This window comes from Amblyomma americanum, chromosome 9 (genome assembly GCF_052857255.1).
Source record: "Amblyomma americanum isolate KBUSLIRL-KWMA chromosome 9, ASM5285725v1, whole genome shotgun sequence".
In the NCBI taxonomy this organism is placed as follows: domain Eukaryota; kingdom Metazoa; phylum Arthropoda; class Arachnida; order Ixodida; family Ixodidae; genus Amblyomma; species Amblyomma americanum.
The window spans coordinates 107,034,565-107,056,380 of NC_135505.1; the positions used below are offsets into that span (position 1 = coordinate 107,034,565).

A 21,816-nucleotide genomic window follows, 5' to 3' on the forward strand; every position below is an offset into this window, starting at 1 on the left:
ATGTACCACGTGCTTTGCTGAAAATTTTTCCGTCATCCTTGTTCCTATGTGTTTTATTGCTTCATCCCCTTCTAGTCGAATACCCTCATCTGTAACAATAAACCTTTGTTCTAGCCTAGTTTTATTACTCATTGCATTTAGATGTTTCCAGAATTTTTGGGCTGCTTTTCTATCCTTTTTATTTACTTTTGACATCCATTGGGCACCCTTTCTTCTAATTTTCTCATTAATCAAATAGGATGCGTCCCTTCTACACTTTATGAAGGTATCCCATTTTCTGTCTACTTCGGGTTTTCGTTCCCCCCTCTTCTTGGAATATCTGTGTTCCCTGGATGCTTCCTTGCGCTTTTCTATTGCCCTCTTGACCTCCTCATCCCACCAACTCTTGGGTTTGCATCTTTTCCCTTTTAGCTTTACTCCCACCTTAGCTAGCTCTAGCTCCAGTAATCGAGTTAATTTGGTATAAGTCCATTCTGTTTCACTATCCTCAAAAATTACTTTCTCGATTTGTTTGGCTGCTACTTCCAATTGCTTCTCTGAGTAAAAATTTCCCCCTGATTGTTTATCTTGATCCAGTCCTACATTGCTTTTTCTTCGGAAGCTCAACTTGATACGCTTGTGGTCACTACCTAGACTTCTGGAACCATCTTCATCTATGCTCATTACCCCTAATCTGTTATACATCCTCTGTGACATTAGTGCATAATCTATCGTCGAGTGCAGACTCCCCGCCTCCCATGTTATGAGCCCTTCACACTTCTCGGTGCTGTTGCATACAACTAAATCATGCCTGTCACACATGTCCTGCAGCATGCTTCCTGTCGAATCCGTGTACCCATCCAGGTCTTCTATGTGTGCATTCATGTCGCCTAATATAATTATCTCGCCCTGTCCTCCTAGCTCATCAATGTCGCTTGCAATACATTCTAACATTTTCCTGTTTTCCTCTTTGGTTGCCCATTTTTTAGCGCCGCCTAGTGGCCAGTCTGCGCAATTTCGAGGTGATCTCGGATGCCCATTGAAATCGACGGGACGCTTCAGGCATGTTCTTCAGGAGGCATTGATTGGGCTACAGTATACTAGAAGAGGGCAGTGGGCTTACTCGCCGGCAGGTGCTATGCGAAGCGGTGGCTGTGCGAACGTCGACGATATGTGCTTCTCCGAGAGGCCGAGCGGCGGCGCTAGTGTCGGTTTCAATGTAGCAGCAGCGGCCCGCGCGCGCATTTGCCTCTCAGCGGAGCTGCGTTTGTTTGCTGTGGACGTCGTCGCGTGTGTTTTTTCGTGCAGTGTTTTTGTCACGCACAGCATGAAGACATAAGTGTGCTTTTACTGGGACTGAGATATGCCGCGACATCGGCAAAACCACTGTTACGCGCCCGGGTGCCAAACGGGCTACGTGTATGTGAAGGGTGGACAGAAGTTGTCTCTGTTTGGCGTCCCGAAGGACGAAAACAGGCGGAAAGAATGGGAAAAGAACCTCCACAGAGCTGACAAGCCCTTGGACGACACGAGCGCAGTGTGCGAGCTCCATTTCGAGCCGCGTTATGTGCTCAGGGATTATGTGCACGTAATCCAAGGCAAAGAGGTGAGGATAGCTCGTGGGAAGCCGATTCTCCGCGCCGATGCCGTGCCAACCATACTACCCAATTTGCCGACCTACCTAACTAAGAAGCCGACACAAGAGAGGACCGCTCGAAAGAGGAAAAGGTCAGAAACGTCCGACGGACAACCAAAGCCCGCTTTCTGCCTTTTCGATAATGCTGTGGCCGTGCCGTCTTCTCCTACCGAGGACGCAGTTTGAAATAAAAGCTTTGTGTAAGCAACAAACAGCCTTATCTTTATTTTATTTACTCTTATATTGCTGTAGACAAGCATGGCACGATTCTTACTGCATGGTGGGTAACATTCTACTGTCACACGTGAAACAACCAACCTAGGTGAAAAAAGAAAATATTTAAGCCATATATGCAATTTCATTTTGGCAAAGCAATTGCAGAAACCTCATAGCATGCCTGCTTTTTTTTTTTTTAGCTTGGCTAGGAGGTATGGGCGCACTGTTTTCTAATTCACGCGGGGATTACCAGACAATGTTCATAAAAATCATTTTGGGTTAGTGCAACACCATATGAAACGGTATATTTGGTCCCCGACACTGTAATTCAAGATTTTTTACTATATATATCTTTTAACGGTTGCTTGATAATTTGGAACATTTTAAGCCCTTTCTGCATCGGCAAAATCCGTTGTCAACGACTTATTTGGTTAAAATGCCTCGCGGTTAGGATAAGTAGCAAGTTGCTGGAGTTGCCCTCGCCTTTTACTCAATGTACTATGGTGGGAAATATCGTGTGGCCTAAAAAAAAAAAACACGCCGATTGCTAAAGAAATGTAAAGACTCTCAAGTGTTTTAAAATTAAAGCCAATAAGTCTGTCGACGGCGTCGAAATGAAATAAACAGAACCGCCAGGAAATGAAAGCTCCAGGCAAAGTTTACATTGAAGTTGCCTGTGGCGCTACCTCTCGGATGCGACGCGGACTGCGTCAGAGGAGCGTGGGAGTTAGCCCACTGCCCCCTTCTAGTACACTGTAATTGGGCGTTCAGTTTGAAAATTGTTCCTTTATACAGGAGAAATGGATCCAAAATATTATATCTCAGAGTACTGAAAGCTTTTTGCTTGCCACAAAAACTGGAAAGAAGCAGTAAAGGTGAACGAAAACTTCAAACCTTCGTGGGGGCAAGCGCTAGTCAAGCCACATGAAGAAGGCAGCGAAAAAAAGAAAGCCAGCCGGCACATCTTGGTCAAAAATGTGTGAGAGAATAGAGTTTTCGTTCCTCCATGATGTGCACCCGTAAGCTCTGTGTTTGCACCCATGGATGTGTGTGCACCGATCATCATGCTGCGAGCGTCGTCTGCGTGGCTGTTCTGTTTTGCGCGAAGCAACCCCCGCGTTTTGTGGACGACTTCCAAGCGTGTTTGTATCGCGTTCTGTCTGCTGCGGGTAGCATCTCGTGAGCGTTTGCTATACTCTAAATTAATGCACCGATATCAAGGGCCCTCTACAATTTTTAAAGGGGCACCGCGATGCTTTCATTAGTACCGATTAATTTCATCATGCGCTGCATAAAGGAGAGGCCGGCGGGTTACCACCTGTCGTTGTGTTCGTTTTTATGTTGGCGCCAGCGAATGTGTCTTTCCAAGCTTCACAGAGGGTCTCTCGGAGAGCTGCTCTGTGGATTCAACGCTTCTTTGATGGGTCCATGCATCACAACGCATCAAGTAGGTCGTAGGCTGTTACTTCACTTATGCGGTGAACAGCCACTTGGCATTCTTCCTAGTAGGTTAAATGTATGCATTGAAACGAACAGGACGTGATGTTGTGTCTGTGCATATGGTATTTGCATATAGCCGTGACGGCGATCGTTTTTTCAAACCACGTCTCGAAACGCTGGCCGGTCGACGAAGTGCAGTGAGACATGAAAGGTGTGCGTATTGGTTTCCTGCCGACAACTTGTGAGTGCCGCACACATATCGTACGTGTCAACATACCGTGTCGGGGTCAGAGTAGCCGTATGGAGCACGCATGCCAAGTTGGCATTGTGTGTAGCTAATAAAAGTGAATAAGTCAATGCAAAAACAGCAACACGAAAGACTAGCTAGGCATAGCACTTCTTCCAGCTAACTTAAGTCGTAATTAATTAGGTACATTAGCTGGAAGAAAAATTTGTACCCCATTATTTGTACCACTTTCGTGCTGCCTATTTGACTGCTCTGTCAGCTACGAATGCTGTGCATTAAGCAGGTAGTTTGCTTAGTACAGTTGTCATTGGCTGCTTCCACTTACCAGCCCTCTTTTTCAGGATAATCATTGCAAGGGACGGAGGTCCTCGGGGTGGGGCTCTGACGGTGCTGCCAAAGTTCGTGAGCCTAACATTTTGGCATTGATATATGCTATGTTCACACCCTTAACTACATTTCTTCTTTGTGAGGTACCGCTAGAGTAAGGCCTTGACTTGGTACAAGGTAGAAGGCTTGTATTTAATTAAAACTTGCCCATTCCATCACATTTTTTCATGCTTCATGACTGGGAGGGCTTTGCTGTTTGGCTGTGAATAGGCTGTGTACCAAAATTTGATGCTCATGAACGCCACCCAACCCGCAGTTTGGTAGCCGGCAGTGAGGACCACTTGTTATCATGCTAGACTGTAGGATATAAGCAGACTGCTTTGTGTCATTGGCAGTTGGAGCAAGATGCTTTATTTTATTTCTTTTTTGTTGGGTGCATTCTTTTGTAGCTCTCACCACTGCATCAGCTGTTACATAGACAGGTTCTGTGAATAATGTATGCACTGCATGATTATCACTGAAGTTCATGTCTCAGTTTTCTTGTATGATCAGTGGCTGAATGTTATGTTTCTACCGAAGTGTTTGTTAATGGCTCTGCTGAAGTGTGATTAACTGACAGGCATTTCAGTACTGACCAATGGAGAGTCCACCAGAGTCCATGACTAGCGGTAAGTATGGGTTTTACATGGTAATGAATTCAGAGCATTTTTTTCCTTGCAACATCCTTTTAAAGTGTGATTTAAAAATTAGGGAATGTGTTTTTGTTATTACTTATCAGAATATTCTTCACTGTTCACACCTATTAGGTCTTGCTTGCTACATTATTTACCCTGTGAGGTGCCAGTTGGGTTTGTTGGGAAGTGCTCAGTGGCAGAAGTCTGCACAAGCAGGGATGAAACACTGAGAGAAGGCATGTGAGCACAAAGGGATGCTAAGGACAAATTGAACTTGGCCTGTATCAATAGATTATCGCATTTTGATATTAAAACCTCTTTGTTCACTGCAAGGGGGGGGTTTGTAAGCTAGAAATAGTCAAGAATGATATACAGATGTGTCATCATTGGCTGATTTTGGAAGTAAACTGCGTGCTCCTACAGAAATTTTTGGGCACAGATACCGGAGGCTAGGCTATGTGACAGTTCACCTCAAAATGATGGTCGCGGAGTGTGTCTTTCGGTGTAGACGTCACGAATTTGACCGCAATGATGTAAAAATTTATATTTATAATTTTCTCAGCAATAAATGCATTTTTTGCTCCCAGGCAAACATTAACACACTCAGAAAGAGCCACACAATTTATTTTTATGAAGAGAACTTGGATGGAGTTTATCCTTAGGGTCACAAGGTCTAGGCTGGAGATTGCATGACCAAGCAGAACAAAAACCTGCATAGGACTTGCTAGAGGCAAGAAATATGATCAGCACCCAAGGTCTGCATGTGGAATGGTTAGTGCAGTCAGGCACATCTGCTTGTCACACTGTCTTTGTGTACAGTGACGGTCGTAAATGGTGGTGCACGGTCAGCAGTTAAAATTTTTGCTTCTTTTTGCTTGCCCATTGCATACAGAATGTAACAAGCAGCACAGTAAACATGATGCATCACTGCTTGTTTTTGCTGGCATTAGAGTTCACACAGAGATGCGAAAATAAAGTGAGGTGAACAGTGCTTCAGAGCCGCTGCTGCCAATTTTAATGGGCTGACTTATAGCTCAGAAGGCATAGTCCATGAAATAACATTTCGAGTGATTTTAGTCCCTTGTGTGTGGGCACAGTGATGTAACACAGATCTCATTTCTTTTTGCCAAGGGTAATAGCACTGTTATGAATTGGACTGTCGTTGACAGCCAGTTGTGCTAATGTTTTTGTAGGCCCGTGTGTTATGTGTAGAGTCTTTGTTGCCATTGTGCAATGCTTGATGTGATCCCCTTTGCATTTCTTTGTGGCTATATTAGCTTACATTTGAGGAACCTTCCTCTCTAAGCATTCTGTCATGACTTCATATTTGCTATTGCCATTTTTATGAATAGCTGCCTCAACAGAATTGCTCTCTTCATTGTTGCTATCTTCTGATGTCATGATTGTGTTTGTTACCAAACTTCAATGTACTTATCTTGGAAGCATGCATAAGCATGACAAATAACGCTAGTGTTTTGCTGTTACTGAATCTAACATTTTAGGTGTCAAATCGATAATTTTTTAGAATTTATTTCTTTTCTACAGCTTTTAAGAATGCATGTGACTTTTCACCTCAAAAGGCAGCCATTTTCGACCTTTGTTGAGTGCGTCTTGTGTGATAGTGGGCAGTATGACTGTTCCGCAAATTTATGCTGTTGTCAGATGAATACAGTCCATGGCGGGTATTTGGCAGAGTTCAGATACATATCTGAATTCATCAATAAGGAGTGAAACAGCATGCCTTCTCAGAATGCCTGAATTTATCTCGTGTGTCTGGCCACTTTAGCGAAGGTTAGAGCTTTCCCCTAACTTTTTGCTTCTGCAATTTGCTATTGCACTTAGCAGTCATAGACTTTTTGCATTCTAGTTTTGTGTTCATGCTGGAAAGTTGAAAAAAATGTGCATCAGAAGTGTTTAAAGGGGTGGAGACACCAAAATTTCATAGTGTATTTTTGCTTTCGAATAATGCATAAGACATTAGTAAAATAAATCGCCACATGAAATTCACCTATGTTCAGGGGCTAACTTAAAATTGAATTTATTCTTACATGCAGTTTCGGCTTCGATTTCAGAACTTGAAAGGCAGTTGCGACGCCGCAAGTGAGTAACAGATCACATAATGCACATGAAAACTGTGCCTAATACGTCCATTTCATGCTTGTAAGGGTGCTTCCTGAGAGTCTGTTATGCCCGTTGGCTAAAAACATTGGTTTGCTGTTTTCAATATTGCGTCTATTAAGAGGTTCTGTTGGGGACTGAAGCTTATGGAACATGAATCTGGTTTCATTTTCAATTAACTGCATGTCTCCATCCACCCATCTCTAAATTAGTCGTGGCCAAGCAGTTGTTATTTGTCAGTTTTGCTCTTTGTATTGCAGCTCGTTGACTAGGGTCTTGGCATTTCTCACATTCATGCACTGTTGCTGCATATTGTGCCTGTAGGTTTCTCACTTTAGTTTTGTGTGTTTATAAATTTCCATTATATATTACTACTTGCCCTCACAGAAGCTATTACGGTGCCACAAAATCAATTAAGACTGTGCCTTTTGGTTTTCCTGGCAGTCAGCCATTCCCATTGCTAAGATGTCTCCTCTCAAAAAAGCTCCTATTGAGAGATTCTGTCATGGGCTAAAGACTGTTACTGTATGGAACCATCCTTGTGGCTGACACCTGTGGCCATTATTTCGAGTATCTCTACTGAGTTAAAAGTTCAAGTAAGGTAAACAACCAAATGCTTTTTGCTGATGCAGGGATAACGAAACACTTTTTTTCTGCATCTCTTTTTATACCAGAAAAGGTTTTTTCTATATTGCAGGCATCTTGGTCATCAGCGGAAAGTGGTTATGGTTTACGGAGTTTAATGTCCCAAAGCAACTTATACCGCTCTCACACAGCATTCCTCGAAAGCCTTTCCAGCAAAGGCACCTTTTTTCACTAAAGGAGCGAAAGCTTAAAGGAGCAGCGACGCTGCTACACGGTGCAGCCCAAAGGTGAATTGGTCGTTGAGGCTTAGCACCCGCTGCTGCGCTCGAGCCGGCTGAGGTGAGTGTTTTAAAATTAAAGTGGGGAATCCTGTTCATTTGTTGTGCTCTGATAGACAATTTTTTTTATTCTAATTGCTTCCATGAAACAGCTTCAACAGCTGCTCTCATTGGCAGCAGCGGGTTTTGTGCATTGCATTGGCGACCAGGGGCACTTAGTATTGGTGCAACAGTTTACTGTCCTAAAATCTGGACGTAAAATATAAACACCCGTACAAAAAGCAAAGCCAAGCACACTTGTCATATTTTTAAAAGATGTTTTCAAACATTGTTGGCTGCATATGTTCTTTTTCATTGCTTTTACTTTTTGACGTTGGATGGCAGTGCCATCGCAGGTTCTCCTAGGCCGTTCCTTTGGGCTCCAAAGGACTCGGACGGGTGCCTTCGCCACCAAGGACGTTAGCGGCAAAGGTGCAATATTTTCGCAGTGTAGCTTCACTCCTTACACCTTTGGATATAGGGACGTGCTTCTCTAAGGCCTTTGCGATGCCTGTGTGGCAGGGGACTATTAAGGACCCCTGTCACCGTGCCTATTAAGTACCGCATACTTAAGTCTATTAAGGACCGTGTAGTTGTGGGCCCTGGATAAATTCGACCACGTGTCGTTCTTTAATGTGCACTGACGTTGCATAGTATACAGTCCTCTAGCATTTCTCCTAGAGGCCTGTATAGGCCTGGAATGCTTTAGAGGCCCGAAATGCAGCTGCTGCAGCTGGGATTGAACCTGTGCTTTCCAAGTCAGCAGCCAAGCACTATAACCACTGAGCCACCTTGGCGCTCATCAGCGAGAGAGGCAGCCTTCAAAATAAAAGCTGGCCCTGGTACATGATATGTCAATACCGGAGAAACTAGTTTGAGTTGTGGTAACACTGAGAGCAATTCTTCAGAAAAACCTTAGTCATCCCTTCTCGGTTTTTGTAGCTTTTTTACCTCCTTTATTCTGCTTTTGTATTAAGCAGCCTGCACTCTCTTGTGCAGTTGTACCGGCAAAGTATTAAAAAAAGGAACTGGAGGGAGTTATGCCTAGTTATGACATATTTTCCCTTCTTGTATTTCAGGTAGTGAGCCTGCCTTGTGACATCTCTGATGGAGTGCATGTCTGCACTGCTGCATTCTCTGCATTACTCTTGGCCATGCATCTATGCCTTGCCTGCTGTCCTTGCTGTAGTGCTTTGCGTTGAAGGGTGTGCAAGCTTACACTGTGATGTGCCCTGCAAGTCAACACAACATTGCTGCAAACCATTGTCTTCATCGTTACACATTTATAATCGCACTTTACCAGCTTGTGAACATTTGTGCCAATTTAGCCCATACATTTTTTATTTCTTGCATTCCCAGCAGAAATTTTTTCGACATTATTTCACAATTGTTTGTTGTTGCTTCATTCGTACCGCAGCATGAAGTATACCAGAGGTGAAACTGCAGACATGAGCCTAAAAGTAGCTGGACTTGTTGAAGACGGCTTGTGGGTTTAGCAAATGAGTCGGACAGTGCTCGCAGGCACTGTGGGGGCATTGAGGCTTGTTACTTGTGACAGTAGGCTGGAATACATCGTTGCACCATGTGTTAGCCCACCACACCACTGCAGAGAGAGCGCATTTGGCCTGCCCATTGCATGATCGAAGTATCACTTCCGAGCGCATCTGATGGCCTGTATCTAGACATGAGATTGTTTTGAATGAGTCGCTGATGATGCTTTTGCTCATGCTTCATGTTTGTTGTGGTGCACAAAATTCCCAAAGAAAACAGTAACAACACTGTTGCTTAGGTCATGTAAGAACTAGTAGGGTTTGGAACCATAAGAAACATGACTCCTTTACTTGCCTTTGGAAGCCAGAAGTGCAGCACCAGATTACATTATCATTGTCTCTCATCAAAGTTTCAATATGGATACTGTCTTTGTGGTGTAGGAGTCCCGTTTGCTTTTGCCAAAAATCATGGCCACTACACTATACTGATGTGCAAGTCTTCTCTTGCATATAAGGGGCTGCTCATTATTGTCTTGTCTGGATGTTGGGCAGTTGACAGTGCCCTACTTAATGCACTTTTGCACATTTAGTGCAAAAACTCAGTGTCTTGCTCTGCGCTGCCCACGCCGTTGTCAACCGTGCACAACTTGGATGCTCTGTACTATCGCTAAATGGCTGTACTCTTGCTATGCGGTGACATTTGCTGCATGTGCTCTGGAGAGAGGGAGAGGGCAAACATCTTTCATGCAAAAATGTATTTTAATGCGGTAGCAACATTGTTGCATTGTTGTTTCAGTGTTTTTGCAAAAGTGAGACACTAATGTTTGATTTCACAGCTTCCTGACCTTTGTCGAGTTCCTGATTTTCCTGTGTGTTTCTTAATCTATTCACTGTGCTTGATTTCTGCCCTCAGAGAACGGGCGAATCTGTGTGTGACTCTTGGAGTGGACAGTTGAGGGGGAGTTCCATCTGCGCAGTTCATTGTTCTAACTTTCTTTGACAAAAAATGGTCTTCATGGTTCTTTCAAAGAATATTTCTCACTGACACAGGGTGGTTACCCCAGCCCCCCCCCCCCCACCGAAATTTGCCACACTGCTTAAAAATTGGCGCCTTTTGCTGTAATCCTGCTGCCTAGGCCTTGTCAGTTTCTTATTGGTTTGAAATTGCATTGTTGTACCATTGAAAAAAGCATTGGTAACAGTTTGCACATCTGTGTTGTGTGGTGTTTTCTCATTTTGTGTTAAATGTTTTCAAAAGTGCAACAATGCAATACCATGCTAATAACCAACTAGCCCAATTTGAAACACTCGGTTTATATTTTTTCTTGAACTGTTCAATAGTTGGTGGATTCCACACCGTTGTGGTGAACCAGGCAGTGAATAAGATGAAACACCCTGCCAGTAGTGGCTTCACCAGTGTAGTTACAGCAAAATGTTTTTAAAAAACCTTGATTTTAGAATGACTAGGAAATAAGCTTGTTGCTTACTTATTGTCCATGTATGTTTTACTAATTAAGCTCCGACAACCAGTTTTCAGTTAACGTGTTTGTGGAAACGATGCCATATCTGCGAAGGTGCCAAATTTTAACTTTGTGATAGTTTATGGTTGAATTTTTGTCTCATGCAATTTGATCCTTTTTACATGGTTCAGAATGCTGAGTCAATGACAGTGACCACTACGATTCAAGCCTGTTGCATTTCAGATTCATGCTTATTATCATGGGTGTTTGAGGGGAAGTTATGGCAAAAATATTGTGCCTGCAGTTTAAGAGGGTACGTTCCAATTAAAACTATTTTCATTATTTACGCATCAAATGAAACCATATTTGGCACACGTATCTAACTTTTTGTACTGATTTCAGGACATATATAGTTGAGTAATTTAAAGTAACATGCCCGTAAAGTTATCCCCGAGGCATTAAATATTTTAAGAGAAAGTGCACAATTTCTTTTTTCTGTCGGCATGTTCACAATGCTCTGCTCTGTGCACTAATTTTTTTTTTGTTGCCCAGTTCTTGAGAAAAATGAACTCCAGCATATTTGCATAAAACGTTTTTTACAAAAGTAACTTTTAAAAAATGGCAGGGTTTCAACATAGTTAAACCGTGTAGATGTGCGAAAGCAAGTGTTTAGCCTGATTAGCTCATGGTTTTGCTTTGCTGGGTCTTCGGCACATCTGGTAATGATATTGGCCTCAGGATAAGCTCTGATTGAGGTTTGAGCTGACCTGATATGTTCATGCCACAGACTGAAGTTAAAGACAGTGTGTAATGCACAGCGCGAGAGTGTGTTGCATTTTAAAAAGGCGGTATCGGCTGCAGTGGTAGTGTAATGCTGTTGTGCAGTGGCCAGTGAAGCTAATCTGTTCATTGCACCGCAGGTTCGAATCCCAGCCATAGCAATATTTATTTTATTTATTTATTCAAGTTCAAGGCTTCAATGATGTCCTGACTTTTGTAGCTTTGGTCGTGAAGTGGAGCTTTCGCTATAAAAACTATTGCACATGTACGTAGAAAAATCAAGTTTTATTGAAGTCCTCAACACCTCAGGATCCACTCGTAGATAACAATCATTCTACTATCATTCTTTACCGAAATTCTAAAGCGATGAGTGATGTCACATGCTGAAGAAGTGGAAGCTGAGAAAATCAACCTTAATGTTTATTCTCCTAGTTTGGTCTCGCTTATTGCCTCAGAAGGTTTTTCTGTTTGTCGGAGAAATGAGGCATAGCTAATGAGAGCTGTGATCTTCCAATTTATTCTCTGCATGGCGATACTAAGATGATGCTGATCCATTGTTGCAAACCTGTGGAATTAACGATGAGCCGGGACCATAAGAGCTAAGCATGTATAGCTCACAGTTTTCGATGCTCACACATAAAAAACATTGTTTTCTATATTTCTTCTGCATATTCCACTAATCTGCATATATCAGTATTTCACAAGATGCCGCCGCAGCGGCTCAGTGGTTATAGCGCTCGATTGATGACCCGAAAGATGCAGGTTTGATCCCGGCCGTGGTGGTCGAATTTCGATGGAGGCGAAATTTTAGAGGCCTGTGTACTGTGCTATGCCGAAATTTCTGGATACCTTCACTAGAGCATCCCTCATAGCCTGAGTTGCTTTGCGACGTTAAACCCCTGTAAACCAAACCAAACCTTTCTTCAGAAGATATAGGCCTGAAGGTTATACAAAATAAATTGAGAAATTGAAAATTTTCACCGAATTGGCCATTTTATTGCCACAATCCCTCTTGAGCCACGAGTACAGGCTGAGCTGGTCTTGTATTGCTTTTTCCTTAGCTAAAGTGTCAGCTGTGTTTCTTGATACACAATGACAACTGTTTACTGGTTGTGATGTGCATTCCAACAGAGCATATTTTGTTTGAAGAGAGTTGTCTGACCTTGGGCTCAGTGGTTTCGAACTCGTATACCAGCCTGAGTAAGATCATTTTCTGCATTCATTAACTTTTTTGAAAGAGGGGCCAGCTCTTATTAATACATTGATTCATATAAATCACATTTGAAGAGATATATGCTTCGTTTTTGTTGTGCAGGTTTATCTGGAGCTGGCAGAAGGTGTGGCTCATTGCGTGAGCAAAAATTGCAAACAAGATGGCGCCGATTCCTGTGTCCTGAGTGTGACTATGCCACAGATTTTAACACAAGCTTCAAGAACCATCAGCGAAAACACAGTGGGGAGCGCCCCTTCCAGTGCAGTCATTGCGGCAAGAGCTTCACGCTGAAGGGCCACCTAACGGATCACCTACGCATCCACACAGGGGAGAGGCCATACCACTGCAATCATTGCGACAAGAGCTTCATACAGATTTCTGGCCTTAGACAGCATCTTCACCGTCACAGGGATGGGAAAGAGTACCGATGCCATTTGTGTCCCATGACTTTTGTAACAAAGTCAAGCCTAGGTCATCACATGCAATCGCACAGGAGTAGAACACGATCCAAGTGTCTTTTGCTCCAGTAGATTTGCAATCAGGCTGCATCTGAAGTATCGTGGCCAGATTATGTTCATATGAAGGCATTTTTATCCCGTTGACTATAATGCTATGGAGTGTTGTGCCTGCATTGTGTAGTGCAGTTGGTGGCAACCGTTCTGCGTTTCAGCAGTCTGCCCATTTGGCATTGGGGCTTTTGTTGAAGATATCCATGAGGATATTTTGACAAGGACTATGTTGACAGTGTGTGTTATCTGGTACGATAATTCTGAAAAGTTATGAAAGGTCATAAACTTTTGGTTGAATGATTATCAGTTTCAACAAGTGATTGGTGAGCAACAGCACCAAGGAAGTGCACTGGCGAGCCTTGCTTGCTGTGTTGTAGTGAATTCTTAAGCGGGATGCTGTTAGAGTCCTGTGCTGGAAGCAGCAAAAAGCTCAAGAAATCTGCTTTAGAGGACAGAAGTGAGTGAACTAAAAAAGACTAAGAATTAGGAGAACAAAAATGAGAACTCTCAGGGGAGGAAGAAAGATCCAAAACAAATTTGAAGCCAGATAGAGGAAGATGAAGAAAAATTGGGTAGAAGACAACGACAAAATTAAGAGACATAAAAGAGAAGCTGAGATTGAATCATGCAAATAGTTCCAGTTGGCAGTGCTGCAAGGTGCCAAGTAGGCTTTGTCGTTCTTTCCTCGCAAGATCTAATGACTTGATATGGACTCGATTAGCTGCTCCTCCTGTCCCGTTGTCCACAGCACTCCCTTATCGAAGGAGCAATGCCTCTGGAATGTGGACGTGATGACCTGCCACTCTTCGACCTTCATCACTGAAATGAGGGTTGCAAGCTAGTAGTGTCGTGTTTCCACTAAAGTGACATGGATCTGCAGCCACCACTGGCTGGCACCCTTGTCAACGGCACAAGGTGCCTAAACAGTGCAATGCACTGTGTTGACACCTCAACTGTTCCTTGCGTGAGAAACTTTGCTGGGATTTGTTTGATTTACAATACAAGCTACTTAAACGATGCAGTGCACTGTGTTGACACCTCAACTGTCCCTTGCGTGAGAAAGTTTGCAGGGATTTGATTTAGGGCATTAGGATTAATCAGTTGCGTCATTGTCAGCGCTTCATTTCTATGTTGTGTTTGGCATGCCTGTGTGTGTTTTTATGAACATGTCTTGTAGGGTGTTACCTATTTATTTGAAACTGCTATGGTTTATCTCATCTGCTTGTGAGGTACACAGAACACTGCTAGGTTTGTGAGAAGTCCAAACGATATCTCTTGTTTTTTGTTGTGTACAACAGTTGATTGAGGAAATGTAGTTGTCATACATTTTTTTGCGTGTTTGCTGACATTGGGGAAAGTAAAACTTGTCTGGAACTGATGCGTTGCATCTGTTTTTAGGCGTTCTGAGGAAATGTAGTGTTAGTCATTTTTTATGTGCAAACATGTCTTAATACGATAACAGCGATTCTGCATGGCTGTTGCAGTGTTGTAGATACAGTGAAGGAGTAATTATTTTTTTGATGACTTTATGGCAGTCTTTACCCGATTCCTGCCTTTCTTTTTGTGTTTTCCATTTACTCATGTTAGCTTCCATCCTCATAAGCTGGTTAAAAGCTGGCACTTTTGGTGCCCAATCTCTCTCTTTACATCCTTGCCATATTTCATGCTCTTTGTTGCATTCTGAAGTAGTTTGAACAAATTCCACAGTTGTGTAATGTCATGTAACAGACGGGAGGATAAAACATCCTACCAATGACTATTGTAACTACAGCAAAGCTTGCATTCATTATGGCAGCTCAGTGCCTGTTACGGGTCAGCTTTAAAGTGTGCTGCCTTTCTGATAAGTCGTGCAGTGGCTGAAAATGACCGAACCCTGTTTAGTCGGATATTAAGTTCAAAACAAATGTGTTGGCTTATTTGAAAAGCTTATTCTACAGGTGATGTGGGCTTTGAGGAGACACTAGTGTTTAGTTTTTTTCTGATGTTTGAGTGTATATAGAGTCCACCTTGTACAGGCAGGGAATAGTTAAAAGTTGGCCTGTGTGATTGTTTTTTTTTTGGTTAGAAGCGAGTAGTCATTTTCTTCTAGTAATTTCAGGGCCAATATTTTGGTTACTTCTGGCACAGAGAAAAGGTTGAACCGCACAATAGGCATTTTCAGATTCATATTTTCTTCTTGCACACAAGGCCATTGCGTGTAAAAGAGAAAGTGCACTGAAGCCGTGTCGACTTCCAGCCAAAATGGCTGTCGGAAATTGTGGGAGTCTACCTGCATGCAGATCCTTTGTATTTGTGGGATGTGGGACCTATTTGTTAGACCTCCAACTGCTGGTCATAATTACTATTAAGTCGTTGCACAGGTGTTGCTCCTAAGCAGTGTCTCCACAGGCATCTGCTAGGCGTGTGCCTGCATGCATGGAACCACCCCGCGTCAAGTTCCTGAAAGAGGAATCCACCACCATGTGCTTTGTGCTAGCACCCTGTCATGCTTGAATAACGTATTTCGCGTGGAGAAGAGCGCCTGCGGCAGCTACAGTCAGTTCAGGCTCGTCCTGCGAAAGTCAAAGGAACCGTTGCGCATCCGTGCAGATTAACCGACACGCGTGCAGACACCTAGAAGGGGGGTGCCATGCTTGCACCTGCTCTCATTTGCTGCCTCATGCATGCACAGGCCGGCTTCAACATACGCGCAGGAACGCAGGCACGAGGTGTGTATGTCTAGCAGGCGTCTGCAGAGTCGGTGCTTTGGCTGCGCGTGTGCTGTGATGCCATCCTTGTGCGGTACGCTGAACCAAAACCACACGAAGCAGGCATTCCAGAAAAATTATTTGCTTGAGACGAATACTTCAAGGTTTTGAATATACGAAATAATTAGATCGATTCAAATTCTTTACCATTTGACTGAATTCATGTTCGAGGTTATGGAATATTCACACTGACTTATTAAAAGTGATGCTGTTCTGAAAATTTAAGCAACGTCCAGTCTTAATCATGCATGGTGTTCACTTTTACTTCCCTCTCTCAATTTTTGTATGATGGGAAGAATTTGGTGTCAAGGCTTCGTTTGATGCACATCTCTATTCTAAGTTGTAAAATATATTTTTTTGCTTCTTTCTAACACTTGCTGTCTTTTGTTGCCATGTTCGTTTTTGCAATGTGGTTGGGCTTTTTGGTGATGGACTGGTAGCTGTGGTGCTGATAAGTAATGCACGCCAACCTGAAAAAAGAGCATCACTGGTTGAAACGCAAGTTGTCTTAATCTTTGTCCAATAAACTTGACATCTCATATGCCAACTTGAGTAATAGCATCCTCATCAGTCGTTATCGCTTTTTGAAAAGGGGAAAAGGTCTTCAGAGAGCATTGAGGCCTGAGCTGCAGCTTTCAAGAAAAATGCCCTTTCTTTTTTTACACAGGCTCGGCAACAGCGCATACCACGCACTGCTCAATGCCTGAACAGAATGTGCAAGGAGGAAGCCTGCAGCTCCTGCCTCCTGACTGTGATTATGCCACAGATGTTCAATCCAGCTTCAGGAGATGCCAGACAGTGCATGCCGGAGAGCGCCCCTTTCGTTGCAGTGACTGCACCAAGAGCTTCAAGATGAGAAAACACCTTAACAGGCACCTCCTCATCCATGCTGGCATAAAGCCATACCAGTGTAATCATTGCAACAAGAGTTTCACCCAGAAGGTCACCCTGAACGACCACACTCGCATCCACACAGGCGAGAAGCCGTACCATTGCCACCTTTGTCCCATGGCCTTTGCTCAGAATTCGGGCCTATATCATCACTTGCGGAGCCACAAGAATTGAACTCTACTTTAGGCCTGATATATGTACAATCTACGCTTGGAGTACCATGTGCAGAAATTATATTATCTGACAGCATCTGCTGTTCTGTGAAGCTGTGCGGTATTCCACCAGCATCGAGTTGCACAGTTGTGGGCTGTCGTCATAGTACACCTTCTATGCCTTTAAACTTGCCTGTGCGGTCTTTATTGTGAAAATCCAGGAGGATATTTCAGCATGTACCACGTTGACAGTGTGTGTCATGTGGTGCGATATCTTTAAATTGCCGTGAGATGCTATATTGTTGTAACATAAATGTTTGTGGCCAGTCCTTGTTTTTTTCAAGTGAACAGTGAGCAACGGTGTCAAGGAAATGCAGTGGCCAAAGACAGATGTGTTTGCTTGGCATCACAATTTCATTTTGGTTTTATCTTTAACTGCATATTGTCCCACTCTTCAGTGCTGTAAAATGCAAATATGAAGCCTGCTGTGAAAGTTCAGGTGGGCAGTGCGTTATATATCTCCTTTGAATGCTTGTTTCTAATGCAGGATGCTTATCTTTCCTCAGTGAGAGGTCACACGGATTCTTGAGAAAGTGTGGTTTTCGCTTACCATAAAATTCCGAACAAGCGCTCCCACCCATGCAAGGGCTCCCCCAAACTTCACTGTTAATTTCATATTTCCGCGCTATTCTGAAAAAGCGCCCCTCCCCCCCCTCCCTCCCTCCACGCCCTTATCACGCACCGTGCCCAGGCTACAGGGAACTAGAATAATCCCAGGCAACACTGGCCTGCCCCATCCAGTCCAAGAACACAATCCAATCAAATCCTGCTTTTCAAGCCATTTGCATGCCTGTTTGTAACGCTCCATTTGTCTTGTTTTGGCGTTGTCAAGTCAGCAATGCATTTGTACACAATGGCGTGGAAACTTGAGGTCATACAATGGCATTGGGAAAACGGAGTGTTTGCCAAATGTCTCGAGACTTCAAGTTCGATCGGAAACGGTTATGGGAATGGGACAAGAACGAGAAGTTGCTAGAGCAAAACTTCGAAGAAAGTTGAGTAATGGCGCGCCAGTATTTAGTGAATGCGTGGATGATTCATTCTTCGAGTACTTCGAGCAGGAAAGAATGGCAGGACGTTTTAAATCCATGTGGACTGCTCTTTTTTTTTTTCTGGTGGGAAAATGTTGCCACCATCTTGAATTTCGGCACACTCCGGGATAGCGCGCCCTCCTACTTTGCAATAATTTCGACTTGCGGGGTGGGGGCGCTTGCTCGCAATTTTACGGTATATTTCTCAGGTGTTGGTGTTGTGTAAATGACAAAAGTAATCCTCAGTATGTATGCATTTAAATATGCATTGTATTGTTGTAGTGAAGGGCTTCGTAAATTTCGACCACCTGGGGTTCTTTATGTGCACCGACATCATACAGTACATGGGCTTCTAGAATTTCGCCTCCATCAAAATTCAGCCACCGCAGCCGGGATCGAACCCATGTCTTTTGGGTCAGCAGCCGAGTGCCATAACCACTGAGACGCTGCAGTGGCTTTAGAAAACTTTAGCACAGTAGTGACAATATAGTAATGCCCTGCTGCTGCGCTTCGTTGGCCTTATTTTGCTTATGGTCGTAATTACTGTAATTAGAATATTTTATCATATGATGGTGCTAAAACTATTGTCTGCTCTGGTTCCTGCCCTACAACAGAAAGAAATGTGCTTAAGTGTCGGTTACTGGGTTAGTGCTCTTTACTTTCTCTTTCCTGGTTATTGATTTAGCTGCAGACATTACTGACATATTTCCACATTATTGTCATCGCAAGGATTGAAACTTCATTTTGAAATTTAATGCAGGAGTTAGAGAATTGAGTCATGCGCTAACTGGCATTCCCATTTCACATTGCTTGTCCATGTACATGAACACATCTGTCTTGCTGCTGTCAGAGGAACAAAAGATTAGCTTTTTGGCACGTAACTTATTCAGAAATAAATCAGGTAGTCAATATCTACATTATCAGTGGTGGAACTGCTGCGCCAGATGACAAATTGTGCTAATTGCTACAGAATTGATTTTTGCTAACCAGATTTTGCACCACATCAGTGCCAAATGTAGCTGAAAGGCTTTGACGAGAACAAAACTGAAACAAAACCAAAGCTGGTGCTTCGACATGGCTACACACACTTTCCATGCAACACTCACAGAAAGCAAGGGTATAAAACTATTCAAAGTTTTGAATAGCTTGTGAGCATAATCTGTTTGACACGCACTGCGCATTGCCCGTTCGAAGCACAGAACAAATATCCGAAAATCACGGCTTTTCCTGCTTCCCTGAACTTCAAAAATTTTGGTTTTTGCAAACAGTGCTTGCTAGCTTGCACAATCTCGTGCTTGTCACAAAAAATGAACTTTCTCATACGGCTGATAGCTAGCACATGGCAAAATGACATGAAAGACATGCATTAAAGGGACAGAGGCTCCAAATTCTCGTAATGTACTTTTGCTTACGAATGATGTGTGATACATTAGTAAGCAGAATCACCATGTGCACTCAGTACCAAACTTGAAATTGAATCTATTCTTTCAGGGAGTTTCGGTGTCAAAAAGACAGGTGTGACAGAGGGAGGAAACTTCCTATACCTCCCAGCAGCCATGAATTACGCTAGCACCAATTCCTCAAGTTATGTTCATAGTGGTTGGGGGACGAATAAAAGCTCATTAATTCCCATGATAATGGGCGACCGAAACGTGCATGTAGGGGTGTTTGCATGGCATTTGCTTCACATGCGGAGTGGTCCAAAACTGCGCCCAGTAGGGTAGGTGGGCGGATGTATCATTGCCCTTTGCTCTGCGTGCGGCTGCATGCCAAGCCTTACTTGGGTTTTCTTACACCATTTCTTTGCTCATTATGTAGTTAGTGCCCAAAATGAGGACAAGGTAGGAGAAAGACACTTGAGCACTTCAACTCTGCCAACTTTCCACATTACTGTTTCTTTGCTGTTGTGGATATTAAAACTGGTTAGGCTACTGGTCAACGGTGGTAACCACGGTGCTATTTTCCATGGTTTTATTGACACATATCCTTCCCGTTATTTTCAGTCTAAGAGAAATATTCCTAAAAATACACTATATGTCTATGTTACAGCATTTCGTACAATGCAGATAATGTGTGTCGGCGCACCAGACACAGCCGACATGTTCAGTACATCATTTCGTGCATCATTCACGCAATACATGCTGTTGATCTGTGTATACTGTTCATGTAATACATAAGGATTATTCTGTACATAGTGAGTGCTTGCAATTATGCATGTATGATGTACAGCCGGCCAAATCTTTAGCTGGCGTGCGCGATGGCCGCTTTTTCTGCGCTTTGCGACGAAGCAAGCTTGCGGAAGACTCGATGTCAGGCACGGGCTTAGTGAGCCTGTGCTTAGATTTGATATTTTCGAAAGTTTGTTCCGCCATGAGCTGCAGGAGCACGGAAAAAGCAGCCATCGCGCACGCCAGCTAAAGATTTGGCCGGCTGTACCTTACTGTCATAAATAATTGCAAAAATTGTTTAGTGCATGTTTATGTGAACACGTGAATGGCTTTCACTGCATGCTAATATATGCGACATAAATTGAATTCAGTTAACATACAGTTGCATAATCAGTTTCCACGATGCGCTAACTCTTGTGCGGACCAAACATGGTGACTGCTTCGTCAACAGCAGTGACAATCTCATTTTCATGATCCACGGTGTTGAAATGAGCGTTGGCTCCCAATGAGGCGAGCGCAGGCAGAGGTTCCCGTCATGTCCGTGCAGGTCTCGCTAATCTCTTCGCAATTTCGAAGGTCACAGCTAGCACTTGAAGGAACACGATGCCAAAGTGTCTGTGACCGGCACCATAAAGCAGGCGACAGCGCCCGAGATAACGCGATTGACTGAGTTCGCGAAACATCCAAACGATGCGTGGCGGGTACAATGGCCGTGCGGATCTGAAATTCAAAAGGAATAGAGAGAATCTTTTCTCCTTTCAGAAACTTCTTGCGCCTAATCTCTCTATTACAGGCGCGCCAATTCCTCCTTCAGTTACGTTCATAGCAGATGGTGTACGGAGTTATGGCTTCAGTGGAGGTTTCTCTCCATTTCATACATCAGGTGCAACGTTGTTAAAGGTACAGTAGTAGTCCGGATGGGAAAATAAAGGGAGGCATGTTGCTCCACGCTTGTTCTGTGCCGGAGTGGTCTATGGCACGATAAAGCGACAGTATGTTGTCAGCAACAACAGTGCATTTAATCAAGATCATGACAAATGTGTCGTGTGGTAAGCCTACAGGCAAAGCGTTTACTATGTTTCGCTCACCACAAATAACGCACAACTTTTTGGTCGCGGATGCAGGTAGCGCTAGCTTTGACAGCATTGCGCATGATGTTTGAAACGGGCATAATTAGCCGGGACGGAAGTTGCTCACGCTTTCCTCCCCCAGGTTGTGACGTCTGAAGAGCTACAATGTCAGAAGTGAACATATAATGTGAGACATACAAAAAAACTGACGTAATGATTCGATTAGTTTCTGCCATTCCATCTTCTTGAGCAGCTTGGGGTGAGAGCTCCAATGAATCAAAACGAATGTGCAGTGGCTATATTGCAGTTCATGTATGCCTTATGTGATCTTATGTGATGCCTTAGTTATGTCACAACCATTGTCTGGCAACTAAAACAAGCAAATTACAGGGGAAAAATTCAGTTACAAATTATTTACTGAGGGTTGAAGTCTGCAGTGATGCTCCATGCAGATTATGGTGTACTAGCCCACATTCAGGAGCACTGAGCAGAAATCCTGCATGACAAAAAAGTGTTCTGGTAAAAGCTCTTAATTCTTATTTAAGCAAGAAACTAATCACAAGAAAAGATCATTATGAGCTTTAGAATTTTAATACCATTATTTTTTATAAGGTCTGATATTAAAACTTGTTTAATGCTCTTGGTTGCATACAGTGTTTTTACCGACCATGGCCCGTGCCACAGTCGGTAAAAAGCGAATATATTC

At 43.3% G+C, this 21,816-nt stretch overlaps 1 protein-coding gene across 2 annotated transcripts; it reads left to right on the forward strand.

Annotated features, from left to right (window-relative positions):
* Positions 1-2,264: 2,264 nt before the first annotated feature.
* LOC144103991 (uncharacterized) lies at positions 2,265-16,894 on the forward strand. 2 transcript variants are annotated; one of them, XM_077636752.1, is made up of 4 exons: positions 2,265-3,278; positions 3,860-3,920; positions 7,885-7,971; positions 12,585-15,963. In XM_077636752.1, exons 1-4 carry the CDS (start codon positions 3,084-3,086, stop codon positions 13,010-13,012), a joined length of 771 nt encoding a protein of 256 aa, XP_077492878.1. In that variant the 5' UTR covers positions 2,265-3,083; the 3' UTR covers positions 13,013-15,963. The 2 variants fall into 2 exon arrangements, with proteins under 2 accessions (XP_077492878.1, XP_077492879.1); XM_077636753.1 differs by lacking the exon at positions 12,585-15,963 and adding an exon at positions 16,406-16,894 and having other exon boundaries at positions 2,278-3,278.
* The last annotated feature ends 4,922 nt before the right edge of the window (positions 16,895-21,816 follow it).